The 21753-nt window shown below is 36.5% G+C and overlaps 1 protein-coding gene across 3 annotated transcripts in view; it reads left to right on the forward strand.

Annotated features, from left to right (window-relative positions):
- CSMD1 (CUB and Sushi multiple domains 1) overlaps nucleotides 1-21753 on the forward strand; it is a 2222584-nt gene that overhangs the window by 1336582 nt on the left and 864249 nt on the right. For all 3 annotated transcript variants that reach the window (XM_037812751.1, XM_037812753.1, XM_037812752.1), the window contains exon 7: nucleotides 5637-5714. In XM_037812751.1, coding sequence (XP_037668679.1) covers nucleotides 5637-5714 — 78 coding nt within the window. The remainder of the gene's footprint in view (nucleotides 1-5636; nucleotides 5715-21753) is intronic.

Genomic DNA, 21753 nt, shown 5'->3' on the forward strand with positions numbered 1-21753 from the left:
GTATATTTAGATACCTTTATCACACCCCAAAAGCTACTCACTGTTTCTTTTTATTTTCTGTGTGAATTGACTTCTGTTTGTTTTATCTGTTTATTTTTGGTGACATTTGCTTTGAGTTTTATGCCCTTTATTATCTTCCATTGATTCTCCTTTCCATTATTTATTGTGCATTCATCTTCTCTCTCCTGGGTAACTTTAAGATAAAGTTATTTCAGCACAAGAAAGTGGGCATGATGGGAAATACATGTCAAGGCATTTGCTGTTTCAAATTAAAACATTATTTTAGGGAGATCAGAATGTGCAGTCAAAGGAACTATGGCAAGCAGGAGCAGATTCTATATCTCATTTTCTCTTGTTGTTTATCTCTACAACATAGATATAAGGATGAGAAAAACACAGATGATAGTCCACACAGAGGAGGAGAAATATCTCTGTTGTCAGAGGTTGGGTTCTCCGGGAATCAGACTCTAAATGGAGCTTAGTGTGCAAGATGTTTATGGGGAGGGGGGGGGGGTTGGAATCAACAGGGAGGGAGGGAAAGGAACAGCAGTGTGCAGAGGGAGAACTGGAGCTGCAATAAAGGCCCAGTAACAGCTTCAGCTCACCCACAGGTGCTTGGAGCTGAAACTGCATGTCGTAATTGCCCCTATTTGGGCTTTAATACCCTCCCTTGATTTGTCATTGGGCGTGATCCACCCCTGGAAAACCACAGACAGTGAGGGAGCTGTCTGTAGCTGAGCATTCCTTGTAGGAGCTGAAATCTGATGGCTACCCATGGACAGGTCCTTTCTTGAATGGCAACCTGAGTGTCATACCTCCAAGGCCACCACAGCTGCCTTCAACTTCAGAGTCTCATGGTCTGGTTATGGCTCTGACAATAATCATCAGTTTGAGCCACATAACCACGCTGGGTTGCTTTCCTCATTTCTAAGCCATATTAATAGGATGGATTCTCCAAAGTTTATAAATTTCCTTTACCCTTGCATTTTTCTCCCACTGGTCTAGTGAAATACACAGGAAAGTTACTGTCATACCCACTGTAAAAGATTTGAAAGCAGAGATTCAAAGTATTTAAGTGATTTGTCTTAGGTTACATGACTACGTTATTGGGGCAGGATTCTAAATCCAAGTCCTGACCTCTTTCTTTAAGCCAAGAGAAGAGAAGGGAATAATTATAACCCCCTGTTTTCGTTTACCAGGATAGTTATGACAAGTAACACAGTGGGTTGGTTTACACAACAGGAATTTATTGTCTCGCAGTTTGGGAGGTTAGAAGTCCACCATCACAGTAGTGGCAAGGCTCACTTTCTCTCAGAATCTGTAGCTTCCTGCAATCCCCGGTGGTCATGTGGTAACCCCTGTCTCCTTGTATCTGCTCCACTGGTTTCCACAGACTTCTGGCTTCTGCCAACTGTCCACTCTGAACTGCATCTGCTAATAAGGACTCCAATCATATGGATTAAGTTCCACACTCATTCAATGTGGGCTCATCTAAAGGATCTTGGAAGATCCTATTTACAAATGAGTCCACACTTGTCACGGCCCAAGAGGGCTTTTGTAGCCAAAGGACTAAAGAAAGCACCCGACACATTGTGAGACGTGAGCTTTTATTATAGGGCTTACCTACAGAGTGGGGAAGTCGAGCCACGTTGCCCTGAAATCAGGAGCTTCTCTGAATGGATTCAGGAGTTGCTCTGAATGGCGGCCAGTTCAGAGCACAATGTAGAAATAGTCTACACTTTGGGGGGCTGAATAAGCTGCTTATAAGGGCTCAACATTCCAATGGGTATGAGAGCCTAAGGCAGAGAGCGGGGTCATGTAGTGTAGGGAGGGGTTGATTGTCAAAACGGAGGAGAAGAGGATTATAGAGGTAACAGTATCTCAGGGAATCTCAGGGAGGAGGTAGTTTTGGGTATAGATTACTGTTAGCATCTGATATTACAAGGAGAATAGGTCAAACCTCAACTGACCTAGGTCACGCAAGCTGCTGTGTGCAATCTTCAAGGCCCCTGGTGAATGCCCTGTGCCCAGGGTTCCCACAACACCTTAACTAACAATAAAATCTTCAAAGGTCCTATTTGCAAATGGGCTCATATCCACACGACTGGGGGTTAGGATTTGAACATATCTTTATGTGGGACATGATTCAATCCCCAACACCCCTCTTCCCTACTAAGGATGTGGGATCACCAAAACAAAGGAGATCTCTTGAGGGTGAAAATGATCTAGAATTGATTGTGGTGATGAATGCCCAACTCTGAATTTACTAGAAAACACTGATTATACCCTTTAGATGGTTGTATGGTATGTGAAGTTATCTCAATAAAACTGCTTTTAAAAAAATAACAAAGGAAATCGTGTGAATAAGAACATTTGGGTAAAAAAGTTCACATTATATTTGGGTAATGGATACAAATTTGCTCCAAAACAAAGATCAATAGCCATATTTTTTTTATGTGTGTAAAATTGTGCCTGACGTTTAGTCTCAGCCCCATCTAGCTACTGGATATCCAATGTCAGCTACTCTCTGGGCTCCTTCCCTTCCCCACCTCCCCAAAAACCCTTTCAACCCCCAACCTTCTCCCATACCACAGCATTTGTAAGACTCTTGTGCCCATGTGAAGCTCTGGACCCTGTCCCTTGTGCATGATGCTCTCCATCATTGCACTGCCTTCCTGACCAATTCTCAGACATCCAGATGTCCTGCCATCATAAAGTACCCTTAAGTGGCACACATCTGTCACTGTTGAAAGCTGACACCCCCTCTGGCACATTCCTTACCTAATGGCAGCTTCATCTTGACCACTCCATAATCTGCCCAAATACCAGCCCCTCGCCTTTTGGAGCAACTTCCTATTAATCCTACCCTTAGGGAGTGTTGCTTCAATGGAGCTTTGGAAACAGAAAGGAACTGTAAATACCATTTTGTGGGAAATTGCTCCTTTCTCTGAATTTTTATGGAAGAGGAGTGAGGTGGGGGAGAATTAGCTTTTATTCTCTTACTGAAGAAAGAAAAAAATAAATGCATCCATAGATTATCCTTTCACTTTAACTTTCATGACAAAATAGATGATTTTGCAGTTGCTTCATCATGGTTGTATAAAGACAATCCATGGATTTTATCTGACCATTGGTAAAAATAGTGCTCCCTGTCCAAATGGCGTTCTGAGTAATGACTTAGGATTCCCAAAGCTCCCAAGTCCCCTCTGGGCAGCCCAAGCAGGAAGGGAGGATGGAGGCCTCTGGCTCTGAGCCAGCGTGAGGGGCCCTGGGCTTTGCAGTCAGTTCTCCCCTCTGTAGGGTGTGAGTGCCCTTGGGAGTCTTTGACAAGGGCCTCTGGAACCAAGGAGGAAGAGGAGGCAGAGCCTATAGGGCTGGAGCACAAACTGATGGCACGTTTCAGCCATGGTTCCCTTTTCTGGCTCTAAAATAATTCAGACCCAGAGCAGTCAGATGAATGCATGTATACAGCGTTAACCCTCTCCCACCCAGCTTCGTATCGGAAAACAAACTGAAAAACAAAAAACTAGACTCAAGGGATGGCTAGGGGTTGGAAGGAAGGTAAGAAAATCTGAAAGGAAAAGACTAAAAGGAGAGGAGGAAATGAAGAGAAAAAGGGAAACAATACAATTTTTCCCTCTAGATTTCCGTACCCTCTTCAAAACAAACAAAAATAATAAAAAGTTAAAAAATAAAAACAAAAAACCCCACAACTTTCCCCTTCCCACAAATTTAGTTGCTTCGCTTGGGGAAAGCAGTTGTTTTTCTCAGAGGTTTAGGTATTACGGGAATGGGAAGGATATTTGCTCCCACCTTCTCCCGGAGTGGCACAGTGGAAAGAATAGGAGTATGGGAATAAAAAATTATTATTTAAAGTCTTGGTCCTGCCTAGGAAGAGCTTTGCAAGTTTTAGTAAATCATTTGTTTCTTCTTCTGTAACCTGGACAGAACAATCCTTCCTTCTCTGGGTCATTATGAAGGCTAAAATAGGAACTGTTTGATGAATACTTAGCACATGCTCGCATCATGGTAGGTTTATAAAATTGGCTTTCTCATCCACTGCCTGGGTTGGTGTAGATGTGGTCAAACTCTAAACTGAGAAAAAAGGCCAGGAGCAGTGCTACGTGGAGTTTTTCATTGTCCTTTGTTTCTAGCCATGTAGCTACTGCAGGTTTCCTACACTCGAGCTACCAGACCATAATAGAAAAGGTTTGGATTTAGATTCGGAAAACATGAGTTTGAATTCCACATCTTACTCTCTATGTACCTTCAACAAATCTGTGAGCCTTTATTTCTTTATATATAAAGAGCACAATAATATCTACCCAGAGGGTCATTGTGAGAATTAAATGTCATAATGTATTTGAGGATGCATTCTAAAATATAAAATATTATACAAATGTTGCTGTGAAGAGGCAGGATAAGTGAAATCAGGGACGCTGAGAGTTATCACCAAGGAGGGACTGACGCTGGCAGTGGGCGAGTATCAGCGAAAGGAAGAAAGGGAAAGGAGAGAGGAAACAACTGTTCATTCACATGAGTAATGGAAGGACAATTCCAAAGAGCAATTCCTGTGGCCACTTCTAGGGCAGTCATGTGCATGTAAGGGATATGAAAATAAAAACAAAAACTATAATTTACTGAGCCTACTATGCTCATGGTACCGTGCTACACTTCACTCTCATTTTCTCTAAGCCTTACACAACTTCTGTACCCCTGAATTAGGTTTCAGCATTGCTATTTTGCAGTTAAATGAACAGACTCAGTTAAGTAACTCAACCAAGGGCAAGTGTCAGACAAAGATTTGTACCCACATCTGCATGTTTTCAGCTATTCTAGGTCCTTCTTTATATATGCGTAAAACAGAAGTGTTTAAATTGGTCACTTAATGAAGCCAAGTGGAGGTTTTCTTATTTTCTGATTTCTACCTACCAAATGTCTCCCCACTTCTTTTCCCCTAAAAATGACTAAAAATGTGACCTAAAATGTTTGAAGCAGGACTTAGAAAAATCAAGAAACTTAGGTCTATGCTATTAAAAAACAGTATCATTTATGCCTTTTGCATGGCCCATAGACTGTAAGGATCCAGAAAGACTAGTACTCTTCTATTCAACATTTTATTCTCAGTATTTGGAGCATGCTTTTGCCATTTGAGCCCCCAAACAATACCTATTTGCTAAATTCTGCATGATTAATAGATGAAAAAATGAATATGCAATTGCATTTTTATCTTAATTTTTTCATGAATATAGCCAATTGTGCAAACTCTATAGCCACCACAAATATATTTAGAAAGCAATCTGGCTGAGTACTTGGGCAATATGAAAATGATTTACAGCATTCGCCATCCTTACTGGTAAAAAGGTTCAAATGTGTAAGGTAAACTGCACCACATATTATTTTTAACTTTTGACACTGCTATTATAAGAGATATCTTGCTGCTTGATAGCCTTGCATTAATTATTCACAAGCTCTTATACTTCATTTGTTTGCATCATTAACCTCTTAGAAAATGTCCCATTTTCCAAAGATTGGTAGAAAAGCAGTAATGACTAGCAGTATTGTGAAGATAAGACATTGTTTTAAGATCTCTCTTCAAGTCTTACCTAATAATGATTTCATTTTGTTTCTTCCAGTGAAAAAGGCAATTGAATTGAAGTCAAGAGGTGTCAAGATGCTTCCCAGCAAGGACAGTAGCCATAAAAACTCTGTCTGTAAGTCTCTTCTTTCTTCCTTATGAGGATTGATGAGTCACTTAAAGGGGAAAGGAGAGGAGGGAGTGGAACAGTTAAGGAGAAATAATGCTGTAAATTGCTTTTCCCACTTCATCTCTTCCCACTTTTCTACTTTCAAAAATATTTTCTGGGAGAAAGAATATATACTAACTTCACATCGTTGGGAAAGAATGTCATGTTGATTCTACCACCTAAATGTATCTCAAATCTGTCTTTGCCTCCCTACCCTTATGGGTCACCATCTGAGTCTGGATCTTCCTCATTTGTCACCTGAGTAAATATTAAAGCTGTCAGATGTTTTGCTCCCAGTCTCTCTCCACTCTAGGATTTCCATCCACCTACTCACCCACACATATCCACACTATGGTGCCAGACTGATCTTTTCAAAGGAAAAATCTTGTCTTATCATTTTCTTATTAAAGTTGTTTTAATGTCAATTGCCTGAAAAGTAAAATCCCTTTAACACAATGTCCACATCCTTCCAAAGAGAAAAAAAAAAGATCATGAAGACAATGTCTATATTAGTCACATTTTTATATATCCGTTGCATAGTAGTCACTCAATAAATAGTCATTGAATACATGAGTGTGTCCTCCACTTCCTACTTTACTTGTCTCTTCCCTTTGGCACTCCCTTCACCAATATTTAGTCTTAAAGGCCATCTTACCATTCATTGAACGGATCACTTTGCTTCTCCTTCAGAAGTGCCCTCTTTCCTTTTGTTGAAGGCGGAAGCGCTGTGTTCCTTCTAGGGCCTCTCCATTTAGGGCCTCAGACACAGAGTGGAGCTCCCCAAATCTGATAGCAGCTTGGGGCATTAGGTCCCAAACAAAACAAATACCAATCAATATGCGTTTTTATCAAGCTTTCTGTTTGAAAATAACCTCCAGTGTCATTTAAATTAAACTGGACTCAAATATGATAGAAAAACTAAAAGGAAGGAAGCAACTCAGGGACAGAGAAAGTAAGGAAGGATTTTTTTTTTTTGAAGTTTTAATATTTTGTTACTGTTAGCCTTTAGTTCAGGGTGATCAATAGAGTGAAAGATATAGTATTTATAATAATTTTGAATTAATAATTGAAATTGAATTGTTATTCAATAATAATTAAATTTTAGATGGTTTAACAATCTCAAAAAAATGATCCAAAGTTTTTATGTTGATATAGCACCACATATCAGTGAAGCACTTACATCATGTCAATATCAGATCAGATAGACCAATTAGACATCAAATTTATCTGCTAATGTGACAATTAGGAAGAAGCTTTATTTGTAAGGAGAATATTTCTCCCATCCTTATCTAGACATGGATTGACAAATACATAATTAATTACTTGGTATTAGAAAATGTCCTGTGCTTTTAAACTTTTTTTTGTCAAACAAAAAAATTAACCATTAGAGAAAATGAGTAATTGGAGACACTGTGGGTCTTCAAAGGCCAGCAATGTAATAAGTATAAAAGATTTATTTATGTGGAAGGTATAACTGAAAAAAACTAAATTAAGCATTTCATAAAGGAAAGGGACATAGGTTTCGGAGCAAGACAGACATGGAATAGCTGATAAAGATTTTATCTCATTCAAGTTAAGGTTTCATCATTTATAAAATTAAGACAGTAATAATTTTTATAGGTTGTGCAGATTAACCAAGATATTTGTAGTGTGTTCCCTGGGTACATGTCTCATAGTGGGCAGTGAATAAATCTGTCCCATTATGAGCTTCTTCTCCATCTATAAATTTAAAAATTAAAGCATGTTAATTAATAAGTCAAACCAAGAGTTTAAATGACATGGGGACCTCACTTTACAGAGGAGGAGGTGAGATCCAGACTTCCGAAGTTACTGTCTCAGGCCCCACAGCTAATCTTGTTGGGTGGGTTCAGAACGCACGTCCCCTGCTGCCCAGCGCAGGGCTGTGCTGCACAAAGGGCAAGTTCAGACGTGATGCAATGGACCCCAATTTCTCTTTCAGCTTCTCATGAATGTTTCACCATCTGTATGATACTGCGCAAGACATACAGAGGGATGGTGCTGAGTCAGTTACAATATTGATACCATGTGATATGTATTATAATAGGAATAAGCAAGGATTTTGCAAATTGAATGTTAAGTATATACAATAGACAGTAGTTGGTACATAGATTAAAAAACAAACTCCCCTTCCTTTCATGTGGAATATAAATAATGCTTATATCTAGATACATCACAGGGTCCCTGATCCTAGCCTCTTCTTTGCACTTTCTCCTGTTGGGCCAGTTTACATTTTCTTCCTAGATCTGCTTTGATTATACCTTTGGTCCAAGATGAGTTTTTTTGTAGCTGTGACCTCCTCTGGGGAAGTTCAGTTCCCATTTGCTGGCTTCCCTCTGAAATATCACGGTGCTACCAAAGCAGCCAGGGCCCACACACAATACGTACTCAGGAAAGTGTTTACTGATAAATGAATGAATGAATGAAAAACACAGGAAAGACTAATTCTCTGTAATATTGAACAAAATCCCTACATATTCTCTCTTTTATGCCTCTCGATCTGATAACTCTTCTCTGTATTTTTTTTTTTTATTACTAAGTTAATCAGTTTCTTCCTCTAGCCTTGATTTCATGTTACCAATTAACCTTTTGTAATTCACTGTAGTCATTAACATGTTTACAGATAACCACATAGCATGGTCTGGTGAAAGACTATAGTGATATTTCTACTCTCCTACACAATGGGGGCAATTTCCTACATTAACCCTTAGAATGAGAGGATTTCAAAGTTTGTTTTTTCATTAAAACCCGAAGATAATTAAAATATTTACTCTGCTTAATGCTCTAAATTTCAAATTATTTTAAACTTTTAAAAGCTTACAAACATAAATGGGCAACATTATGCAACAGAAAGAGTATCTGGAATAAATTTAGGAAACATCCCCCACTCACAATCCTCTTTGCCCTCACTGAGTGATATTGGGCAAGTCTTTATTCTGAGATTAGATCCTTTCAGTTTCAAGGGATTACTAAATTGCCACCATCTATTTTTAAATAGTGATACAGCAGGTGCAGTTGTTTTCTTCCTCTTCTTTTTCTTGACATTCTTGTTGACAGAATACAATTTTCTCAACCTTAACTGTGAGAATCACTAGGATAGATAATCAGTTAGTGCCCTTCTAACTCCAGAATATAAAAATCTGTAAGGCAGATGATCAGAAACTTTGGTTGTTATTCTGAGCTACAGATTTTTTCCCCATGTAAAGTTAAAGACAAATGACTTCACAAATTCAGTATTGATTTGTTGTAACTCACTTAGATGAATTGATAAGCACATACTGTGTGCAGAGAATTTGCAGTTACAACAATTTATAACCAAGCAGGATAGTACAGCTGGTTGAGAATAATTATTTAATACGAGACCGAGTAACACATAATGAGAAACTTGAACAGTATAATCTGTTGTCTTATAAACTCATGGGAAAAATAACAATAGAACATTATGAAATAAATGTCCCTGGAATTTTTCTATATTAAACTATACACCATTCATTTTGTTGCTCTTTGTTTCTGTAGTCAATTTTTTTTGTACCTTGAAACAAAGCCTGAAACAAAACAGAATATTCATTTCATTTTCCAACAGACAATCATGTTAATGAAAAGCAATCGATCTAATATTGATATTGTCTTTTATAATGGCACTCATTGGTTCCATTTTTCTGTCTTTTCATTTATCATGTATGCAATTATTTAAAAGGGCAGATTTTAACACATTTGTAGTTCTAGTTTTAGAGCCACACTGCAAAATGATGTCTTAACTGCTTTATACGCTTAAACATTGTAAGTCTAGAATGTCTGAGTTATCTTTTTTAAAGAGCACGACTAGTTAATCAATTTAAAATATATAATTATAAGAGATCCTCCCATTTGACCTGAGTTATTCTATTTTTTCTATTTATGACTATAACTGCTGAAGTCATAGTTTTTATTTCTGAAGTTTGGAATAATTTAAGAACAAATAAAATATACTAGTGGATAATATCCTCTTTCCCTTAAATTCCCATCTGCTAAAAAAAAGAAAGGAAGGGAGTAAGGAAGGAAGGTAGGAAGGAAGGAAGGAAGGAAGGAAGGAAAAGAAAGAAAACTTGAATAGTATGCCTTGCCTAATTTCTTGCCATCAAGTCAGCCCCACTAAGCCTAGCAGTATAATCACCAACAATGGGCTCAGCCCAGAAAAAGTCTCTGTTATCAATCCTTTCTCTTCAATAGGGATCTGTGGAGGCTTAGGGACAGGAGAAAGTAAGCTATTAATTTTCTTTAATATTAAAATGAGAGACAAAAAAAGAAAGAAACGAACTTGTTATGTTTTTATTAGTTGAAAAGTTGTTCCTATATGATCCACGCACAGAATGAAATGGACATCAGAAATAGATTAGGGACATTGAACCCATTATCCTATATTTCTCTCCCGAATTTCTGACTTTTATATCCACCTGCCTACTCAAGATTTTCATAAGGATGTCTAACAGGCCTCCCATTTCAAAAATGAAAAAGCACATTTGCTCCCACTGTTCAGAATATAAGATCTCAGCATCAAGCTTCTCTCCCATCCACCAGAAAACTCGGTTGTCTTGCTTTGTAACATATATCCAAAAGCCAGCATTTCTCTACCTCCAAACCACCATTACTTCTCACTTGTATTATTGTCTTCACCTTGTCCAGTTTCCCTGTCTCTGCCTTTGCTTCCTTACAGTCTATTCCACACAAAAGCCAGGGTTATTTTGTTAAAATATCAGTGGAATCACAGCATTCCTCTACTAAAAATCCTTCAGAGACTTCCCAGCACAAGCAAAATAAATCCAAATCCCTTACAAAGACCCACAAGTCTTCCTTACCCCCTTACCTTCATCTCTTTCCTCTTGCATTTATCCACTAGTTTCTAAAAGAACTCAGATGTGCTCCCACCTTAGGGTCTTTGCTTTTGCTAGCCCTTTGGCCTGAAAAACTCTTCCAAGACAGCCATATCTCTTCCTTCCTTCAGCTCATTTCTCAAAATTTGTTTTCTCTGTATGTCTCTCTCTAGTCACCCTACCTAAATTTCACACACCTTTACCCCTTACCCAATTCCTATCCCCTCTTGTCACTTCCTCTGTTTTTCTCATACCATACATACATATATATGTATCAGACATATATATGTATGTATCTGTGTATATACACATGTATCTATCTATAATATAATCTGTTTTATTTCCTGGCTTCTCCTCCCCGCTCTAGAATAACTCCATAAGTACAAATATTTTTGCCTATTTTGTACAGTGGCACCTACCAAGTACCTGGAAGGGTAATGGGCACACAATAGACACTCAATAAACATTTGTCAGTTGAATGACTGAGTTACATGGGCATGTGGAGAAGGAGCTTAACAAGATGATGCCCATTTCTTATTTCAGTTAGGTCTTCACAGTCACACCTTCATCATGCATTCAACAGTCACGCATTAATGGAGGTAACTGGGGCTGTCATGGAGATGATTAAAATACATTCCTTTCCTAAAGGAATATGCAGTCTACTGGTGTTTCCAGTTGTAAATATTTAGCAATTGTTGCCATAAAAAAGTAACAAAATCTCGTGAAGATTGAGTAAAAATGGAAACATTTTCTTTCATAATATAAGTATAGCATCTCATATAATGAAACAATCCACAGAAATAAAAGACTTAAATAATATTAAAATAGGTACCATGCAAGCAAAGTCACCGTATTTTCTTTATTAGACTTCTCCAATTACTGGATAAGTTGAACATCTCATTTATAGACATTTGCTAGGCATTAGTTAAGAGAAAAACTTTCCTGTTATCAAAATTATATGTATTATATGAAAGACAGACAATAATTAAATAAATTATGAATTGAAATAAGATGTAATTTTAGAATCATTATACCCACTACACAGAAAGAAACATTACATTATGAGAAATTACTTACTTTTCCCTCAAGATTCTGTAACAAGGTAATTGCAATTGGTAATAAATCTCATTGTCAATTTAAATTCTATGCTCTGATAGGCCAGAAAATGCTCTATAATATAGTAATTTCTCTCCAGGCCGTTGCTGGACGTCCATTTGTTACTGAATCAATGACACAGGCATGCTTGTTTTTACAAAGGTCATTTGAAGAATTGTGGTGAAATGCAGCCCTGACGCTCTCCACAGTGTTTTAACAAATTCAGAGCTTGAAGCAGAATGTGGGTGTGAGGAGGATGAATGAAAGGGAAAGGTGAATGGAGTAAGGCTATTAATAAACTTGAATGACTTCTTTAATAGGACTTCTAAACTAAGACTTCTTGGGGAACAGAAGTAATTTTGCATCCTCTAATCTTATCAACTGTAAATGATTCTTTGTGTAGTTTCAAGCTCTGAAACTTTATTGCAGAAATAATTTCCAACTGGCATTGTCATCAGGCCATAATTTCCCAGGTAACTAGATATTTTTGTTGTTCTGTTAATCTCCATGTATATATCTTCAATAATTAAAATGGTTGCCTTTGCCTTTGCCCATGTCCAATAAAAACACATTTTATTTTATGATAATTTTGTTGAAATTACAAAGCTTGTTGTTAAATTGACAGAAATGCCTCCCAATATCAGGCTTTTTTTTTTTTAGGGGACATTACTGCTGTATTATTAATGTGTGATTTCTTTGAATTGTAGCAGGCTAGAGAGATCTGTAATGCTACTGCTACAGAAAAATTCATGCCTTTTTTTACTATGTACTGGATTTCTGGCACTAAGTGCTCTAGATCTTGCTTTGAAGCAGATTTTGGCAGTAGGAAAAATAATAGCCCCATTAACCTCTAACAGTTGTATAAAGGTTTAATAAAACAAGAGGGATAATTGCCCCAATCCACTTTGTTCCATCATAAAATGTAATAATATGGAGTTTTGCAAATGTTAAGGATCCTTGTTTTCTTAACAAAGATCCATCCCCATATAACATGAATATACTCAATTGTATAAATTGCTTCATAAATCAGGTGAGTAAATTATGCTTGCAGTTTCTAAATAGGCCTTTGTCACTGCAGGAGCTAAAATATCTTTTAAAATGCTATGCAAAACCTTGCTGTGAAGGGAACTGCTGTCTAGATACATTTGGGAAGAGTAGTATCACTGGTAACTAGAAGTAAAACTAGGTGGTTCATCAATTATTTAATACACCATTTACAAATATAATTTCTAAACCAGAAAAAATAATCTAGTGACATATGTAAGACAAGATAAAGGCTGATTGGATTAAAGATGGTTAGAATGAATTGTAACAACAGTGGGAAGTAAAATGCCATTTAAATGGTTTCAGCATACAATTATAGAGCACAATTGATTAACTAAAGGGAACAACTCACTTTGCAAACTGAATAAACACCACATTCTTTTATTTCAAAAAGTAAATGAAGAACAACTAGTGATTATGGTAGTTCTAAAATAGCAGTGTAAATTTAGCATCTCATCACTTGTTTAGAAGGTCAACATATCAGTTGCATTTATATCAAATTTTATAAAATAAAATATCTTAATCTTGCCATATAATTGAATGAAAAAAATACTCTGAAGCTCTAGCAAGTTAAGGGACTATAAGTGTTTGGGGGTCAATACAGTGAAAATTGTTCCAGTGACAGAAGCAAGAACAGCTATTTTGATGTAATTAAATTATCTTATATAATCAAGTGTTTGTTAGTAACTTTAGTCAGAAACTTTAAAAAGTAAATTAATTATTGCAGCTCTTTATGAATTAGAATAAAGTCTTCCATTTTATACATAACAAAAAAGAAGTCAGCAAGTTCAATTAATTAACCGCTCTGTAACATGACAGGAGACCTAGAGTTAAAAACCAAGAATTGCTCCCATCAAGGAGAATTCAGAAAAATACTTATACCCTAAGACTTATAATTTTATAAGAAATTTTTTTTTAAAACATATTTGAGTGGTAAGGAGGAAACTGAATAATGTTTTCAGATTAATTCCTTTCATTGGAGAGCTTATAGAATTATAGTATCAAAAAATTGAAACTGATGATCAATGCTCAGGGAAAAATCAGTTTGCCTAGTCTTGATAACTGTCTGTTTCAGTTTGCTAAAGCTGCTAGAATGCAATATACCAGAAATGGGTTAGCTTTTAACAATGGAGATTTATTAGGTTACAAGTTACAATTCTAAGGCCATGAAAATGTCCAAATTAAGGCATCAAAAAGAGGATACCTTCTCTGAAGAAAGGCTGCTGGCATCCAGGGTTCCTCTGTCACAAGGAAGGGCACATGGCGACATCTGCTGGTCCTTATCTCCTGGCTCTGGTTTCAATGGCTGTCTCCAGATGTCTCTGGGCATTTCTCTCTCTTATCCTCATAAAGGACCCCAGTGAAGGGGTTAAGACCTATCCTGAATGGGCTGGGTTATATCTCAATTGAAATAAAAGGACCCACCCACAATAGATCTGCACCTACAAGAATGGATTAAAAGAGCATGTCCTTTTGTGGGGTACATAACAGCTCCAAAGCAGTACACTGTCTCACAGAATGAGAAATTTAGAGATAAATGAACCACAATTTAGCAAATGTTGATTTGCTGATCATTTCCATCGAGTTAAGGAAAGCAATCAGTGTGTTCTTTAATATGGAAAATCTAAGGAGAGTCATTGGTACTGCCTGTCTATTTAGATCAAGGGAGAACAGGAAATGTCCATCTTTCTTCTAGTTTCTCACGGAAAGCCTTATCAAGAAGTCATTTTTCGAATGGACTCGGAAGGATTCAGCTAGAGACGGGTGAACTCGTTCACTCTCCCCTCCTTCACAGGTCACATGCTGAGGACTTGCACGCCTTTCATGTGGCCTGCACGGTATCTTTAAAACATTTTCATTAGTTGCCAATCTCTCTTTTTAAATATTTTATCATGAAATAATTGTAGATTCACAGAAAGTTGCAAAAAAATAAAATGTACAAAGAAGTCTCATACTATAAACTCAGTTTCTCTCATTGGTAACATCTAGTGTATCTATAGTAAAATATCAAAGCAGAAAACTGACATTGGAGCAAGCTACAAAGTTTATTTAGATTTCACCAGTTTTACATGTGCACACATATGTGCGTGTATGTGTAGTTAGTTCTATGCAATTGCATCAAATATGTAGATTTGCACCATCAAAATGAAGATAGAGAATTGTTCCACCACCACAAGGGGCCCTTGTACTTTCCCTCTTTATAAGCCACCACTTACCTCCAACCAGATCCTAACCCCTGGCAACCCCTAACTCTTTTCCATCTTTCTAATTTTGTTATTTCAATAATATTATTGTTTTGGTTTGCTAAGCTGACGAAACGCAATATACCAGAAATGGTTTGGTTTCTACAATGGAAATTTATCAACTTAGAAGCGTACAGTTCTTAGGCTATGAAAAATGTCTGAATTAAGATATCAGTAGGATGATACCTTCTCAAAAGACTGGCTACCAGTGAGCTTGGGCTCCTCTGTCAAATAGCAAGGCACATGGTGACATTTGTTGGTACTTCTCTCTCAGATTTCATTGCTTCCAGCTTCTGGCCTTAGTGGTTTCCTCTCAGCTTCTCTGGGGCTTTTTCTGCGAGCTTTTCTTAATTTTGTATCTTACCTTCTGTGTGTGTTTTATCTTTTAATAAAGGACTCCAGTAAAAGTATTAAGACCCACCTTGAATGAGGTGGGTCACATCTCAACTGAAATAACCTAATCTAAAGGTCCCACCCATAATAGTTCTGTACCCACAGAAATGGATTAACAGAACCTGACCTTTTCTGGCATACATACAACTTCAAACTACCACAGTTATAGAAATGGAATCATACAATAATTAACTGTTTGCAGTATGCTTTCTATGCTTAGAAAAATTCCCTTGAGAACAATTAAGCTGTTGCTTGCATCAATATTCTGTTCCTTTTCATAGCTGCATAGTGTTCCATGTTACAGACGTACCATAGTTTTTTTTTGTCCGCGGACCCGTTGAAATATTGGGTTTGCTTCCAATGTTTGGCTACTGTGAATGAAGATGTTATGAACATTTGCATACAGTTTTTACATGAGCATGGGTTTTCATTTCTCTGGGATAAATGCCCAGGTGTGCAAATACTGGGTCACATGATAAGTACACGTTTAGTTTTAAAAGAAACTGCCAAACTGTTTGTCAGATTAGCTGTATCATTTTAAATTCCTTCCAACAATGTCTGAGTGATCCGGTTACTCCACATTCTCATCAGCACTTGGTGTTGTCACTGTTTTTGTTAATTTTAGCCATTCTGATAGGTGTGTGGGGATATCTCATTTTGGTCTTAATATACATTTCATTAATGGCTAATAATGTTGAATATCTTTTCAAGTGCTCATTTGCCATCTGTAAATCTTCTTTGGTGGAATGTCTCTTCGTGTTTTTTGCCCACTTTCTGTTTATATTATTTTTGTATGTATTTTTTTTAATTGTTAAGTTTTAAGAGTTCTTTATATAGTCTTGATATAAGCCCTTTGTTGGATATGTGGTTTGCAAATATTTTCTCCCAGTCTGTAGCTTATCTTTTCATCCTCTTCAAAAGGTCTTTTGCAGAACCAGTATCTTTCTTTTTTTAAATTTGGGTAACATATATAAAAATAAAAATTTTGCATTTTATTATACTTAAGTTGCAATACTTACATGTACAATGTTGTGCTACCATTATCACCATCTATAAACAAAAACTTTTCATCACCCAAAACAGAAACTGTGTACCTATTAAACATTAACTCCCCATTCCCTTATCAGGCATATGGCTTGCTATTATTTCCTCCCAATCTGAAGATTTTCTAATATGTAAGAAGTATATTTTACAAATTCTTATTTTTTTTCAAAATTCTTGATCTTTCATTTCTAATTTGGCTAAAAACTTTTAGGATTAAAGTGGACAATTCTGTTTACCTTTCTGACTCTTTTGTCCTATTTGCAAAATGGAATAGACTTAATATAATCACCACAGATCTATAGTGATTATATTTTAATATTCAAAGTGTTCACTAAATTTTTAGTAAATTGTCCAAATTAGTTATCACCCTAATTGGATTAAATGAGATAATTTAATTACAGGAAATGATTATATTTATTTAGTATAGCACATGCTTAGTCATATCCCTTGAGTTCAATGCATTTACATTAATTTCAGCAAGAGAGAACAGATGGAGAGAAAGACTAAGTGTGGTAGTTTATGCCACAGAAGAAAAAGTCATGTGTTAAGATAAGTGAAAATGTATGGCAAGTCAAGGAGATAAGCTAGGATTAACAAATTGGATAATTAGCCAAGTGCTTTAGAGATGGAAAGTACCGTATTTTGCAGGCACTGCATATTGTAATTATTAGCAGTACAGTTGCAGGGATTTCAATTTACTTGTTTAAATTGCCTATTTCATACTTGGAACCGTAAGTTTGAATGGCATGTAGAATAGTATAAATCATGTGACATGCAAATAAGATACTTTCATTATGTATCTAGGAAAATTATAGCTTTAAGTTAAAATTCAAGTTCAGTAATTGTAAGAAATTTTCCATTTCTTCCCAAAGAAAATCTTTATATTTGATTTGTGCAAATGCACACATGATAGTATTCCATAAGTCTCTGTAGATTTCTGACATTGGGGAAAATGATCTATAGGAAGACTATTTCATGTGTTATTCTTTAAAGACAGAAAAGAATTAGAAGATTGTCAAATTCATCATGTAAAGAATATTGTGATAATTTCTATGAAATGAAAACAATTATCCTCTTATAAGGTGAATAAACAAGGTTCAGCTATAGTCTATCCTTCCAACCTGACAAAGTACCATTTGGTATACTTTCAAGCACAATTTTCTATTATCCATATATACAGTATTTAGAACATACATTGTCTTGATTTTAGTTTTGTATTACATGCTTTTTACATCACAATAGCATATTTTTACTTGCTGTAGCTGAATGAATAACTCCCATTTCTTTACTTTCCTTAGCAATGAAAATGAAAAACTAATTTCTCTTCTGTGGATGTTTTATAAAATACATGAATATTTTCCTTTAGTATTGTCATCCTTCAAAATAGTGATTTTTCCTTTACCTGCTGGAAAACAAATGAACAGATAATCTATTAATACTATCAGATATTCTATTAATACAGATATTCTATTAATTCTATCTTTATCTGTGATAAACTCTAATTATCTGAGATAAACTCTAATTATCATGAGATAAAGTCTGACTTTATCTCGTTATAATCATATCTCATGATTCTTTAAACTGATATTTAATATATTAAAAGGATTAATTGGTATATACTTTAATAAAATGAGGCTTAGTATACCATTGCTTTTTATTTTTCGTTACTCAGTATTTCTTATGCAGAATTAAGTGTTTTTGGTAAATGGCATTAGCTTGGAAATTATGCATTACAATATTACAATTTTCAATAGATTGATGTATTTTAGTCTTAAGATTAAAAGATTTTGGAACATCTTGTTAAGGATGCATTCCTGAAGTATCCATTTTCCGTCTTCTATGCATCTATCTACTCATCTTTGTCCATGTTTCAAAGCTGTCAAGGTTTATTAAACCTATAAAATAAATCTGATTTTCTTAAAATATCTTACAGACTTTCTATGATTTGATCCAATTTTATCTCCCTACACTTGAGCAACATCCCATCCCCTTCCACACACACGAACACAAAGCTGGCTGTCTTCCCTAGGTTAATTGGTATGTTGTGAAACCCCTTTCTGTCCCAGCCTCCTTTCCTTCCCAGACTTCCCTTTTATCACTGGGTAATTCCCCAACCACCTTTTAAAACTCAGGTAAGATAATAGCCTCCCCAACTTTTCTGGACATTCCAAGCTGGCATGGGTAGACTTGATGCCTAAATATCTGTCATTCTCTTTACTCTTAGAACATAATCTGACATTTTTATGAACTGCAAAGTCGTCATGATCTAGTCTTTGCCTTGGTTCCAGGTTCTTTCCCTTCTGCTTTCCCCTTTATTCCCTGAACTACAAATACAGTGAACTTTTCTTTGTTACTTGACTATGCTCAGCTTATAACTGTCTCATAAATGATTCGCTTGCTGCTCCTTCTCCTCAGACCACTCTTTCCCACTTCTCCCATTCCTAATGTAGCAAAACTTGACCTGTTTTCTCCAATTTCTCTCCTTTCAATTTCTCTTGAACCTGCTCCAATGAGGCTTTTACCCCATTTTCTCCACTGAGATTGTTGTATCAGTATCTGACCTCCCTGTTGCTGAACCCAGTCATCTGCTTGGTCTCAGTCCTGTCTGCTGGTTCTTTCTTTGGTCTGAATTTTAAGCACTGGAGAGTCTCAGGTCTCAGCCCTTGAACCTATTCTCTTTCCTGCCTACATTCCTTTGGTGATCCCCTCCAATCCCATGGCTTTACATACTGTCTCTAAGTTGATGATTCCCAAAATTGTATTCTCTGTCTGGACCTGTTTTCTGAAATCCAGACGCATGTATGCAGCTGTCAATCTGACATGTCTTCTTGGCTATGTAATAAGCAGGGCTGATAACTAGTCATTCTGGTTGTTAAATTTTTAAAAAGCCAACAGTTCTGCTTGTTAGATTTCAAAAACCCCTGAGCCTTTGAGTGACCCCTCTCTGCCGCCTTAGCCATCCCAGTCTTTATTCTTGACAGCTCATAATCTAAAAATGGAAGTATTAGTCCCTGGATGTAGCAGGGACACTCTACTGGACTTGTCTCCAGCTCTCTGGCCCTTTTCTTATCTGAAAATGCTTGTGCCTTATCTATGTACATATTCACCATCTCTGTTAGGACTGCCCTGAGCACTCAGCTACAGCCAACTCCCTAGCACCCATGTACACACACATACACACCCATATTTTCTTATCTTCCTTACTGTTTTATTTTTCTCTTTGCCAATTCTCATTATCTAATAGCTATATATTTTATTTATCTTTGTTTATTTTACCTCACATATGTGGATGGGAATTATTTTTTGCTGCTTGGGAATTAGTAAGTACTTAATAAGTTTATGTTTGTGAATGAATAAAACAGTGAATCCTCATGGAGCTATCTGCTTCTTTTCATTCAGGTAAAAATTCCAGTATCAAGCCCTGGATCAAAACCTTCCTAACCTCCCTAGATAAAGCAGCCCACTGCCCAATCACCTCTACCACATTACCATGGTTTTATCATTTATATGGCATGTATCAATAACTGAAAATACTTATTTATCCATTTATGTGGTTATTTTTGTTTGCTTTATTCTAGAACATAAGCTTCTTGCTGAGGAAAACTGCCTTGTACTTGATTGCATACCTAGAATACTTGTTTGTCTCATAATAAGCATTCAATAGATATTTTTGATTTATTGAGTGCCTGACCAATTTTATTGACCATATTTTTAGAGGTCTGCTTCATTAATAGCAGAGACCTTGAGTTTTGTTCACTAGTGCCTGAGTCAGAGCAGATATATATGTTATAGATTCTAATTTGTTATGACAATATTCAAGTTACATACTCTGTGCATTTTTTTTAAATTATTGCCATCACCTTATGTCTTTTTTAAACCAAGAAGTATTGTTAACAAATAAAATATTGGGCCTCAATTTACCAGTTGGTAAAATGGTGATAATAATATCTACTTTATAGGGTAGTGTTCTAGTTTGCTAATGCTGCCAGAATGCAAAACACCAGAGATGGATTAGCTTTTATAAAAGGGGGTTTATTTGGTTACACAGTTACAGTCTTAAGGCCATAAAGTGTCCAAGGTAACACATCAGCAATCGGGTACCTTCACTGGAGGATGGCCAATGGTGTCCGGAAAACCTCTGTTAGCTGGGAAGGCAGGTGGCTGGCGTCTGCTCCAAAGTTCTGGTTTCAAAATGGCTTTCTCCCAGGACATTCCTCTCTAGGCTGCAGTTCCTCAAAAATGTCACTCTTAGTTGCACTTGGGATATTTGTCCTCTCTCATCTTCTCCAGAGCAAGAGTCTGCTTTCAATGGCCGTCTTCAAACTGTCTCTCATCTGCAGCTCCTGTGCTTTCTTCAAAGTGTCCCTCTTGGCTGTAGCAGCTTGCTCCTTCAGTCTGATCTTACATAGTGCACCAGTAATTTAATTCTGACCCAACATCTCCATGGAAATTATCAAATCAGAGTCGTCACCCATAGTTGGGTGGGGCGCATCTCCATGGAAACACTCAAAGAATTACAATCTAATTAACACTGATAGGACTGCCCACACAAGATTACATCAAAGATAATGGTGTTTGGGGAGACATAATACATTCAAACCGGCACAGGTAGTTTAATCATTAAATATAGTAGCTATAGAATAGTTAGCCCCATGCCTGACACAGGCACTTCATAAAATTATCCATGACTATTATTTATTTTTTTGGAACAGAAACCAAAGTGTGGAAGACTGATTATAGTTAAATGTAAATATAATAGAGGTTTTACTTTCAATTTCATTCGTGTAGGTAATGAACATTTTACTTTGCAATATCAACTTTTAATGCCTTATATTCAAAGGGAAATTCTAAACTATGCCACACACCAGCAGTGTTCAACCTTGACTCCTTGACTCCACTGAGACAGATTTGATAGGTGATGTTTGCATGTATGGAACAGAAGGGAAGCTACAGAGGTGCCCCCAGCATCCTCCTTGCCACCACCCCCAAACTAAATAAGTTAAATAATATGGCACACTTTTATTTTGTTTGAATGTTATATTCATTAACAAAATTAATGCATTTGAGTAATTAAATCACCTGCTCAATGACTTCAAAATTTGCTAGCTTATAAAAGGAAAATATGGCTACTCCACTTGTTTTAAGAAACTGAATTGCATCTCATAACAACAAAGAAAGCAATTTAAAGGTTGCTTGGTACAAGCTGTGGCAAAAATAAAATTAGCTTCAGGCTGTATATAATTCTCAATCAGGCTTCCAACAACTCCATTCATCTCTTAAGTAAAAACCAGGCAAGTTAAAGTGTATTTTGAGATTGTA

The sequence above is a fragment of the Choloepus didactylus genome, chromosome 20 (assembly GCF_015220235.1).
Source record: "Choloepus didactylus isolate mChoDid1 chromosome 20, mChoDid1.pri, whole genome shotgun sequence".
Taxonomy (NCBI): Eukaryota; Metazoa; Chordata; class Mammalia; order Pilosa; family Megalonychidae; genus Choloepus; species Choloepus didactylus.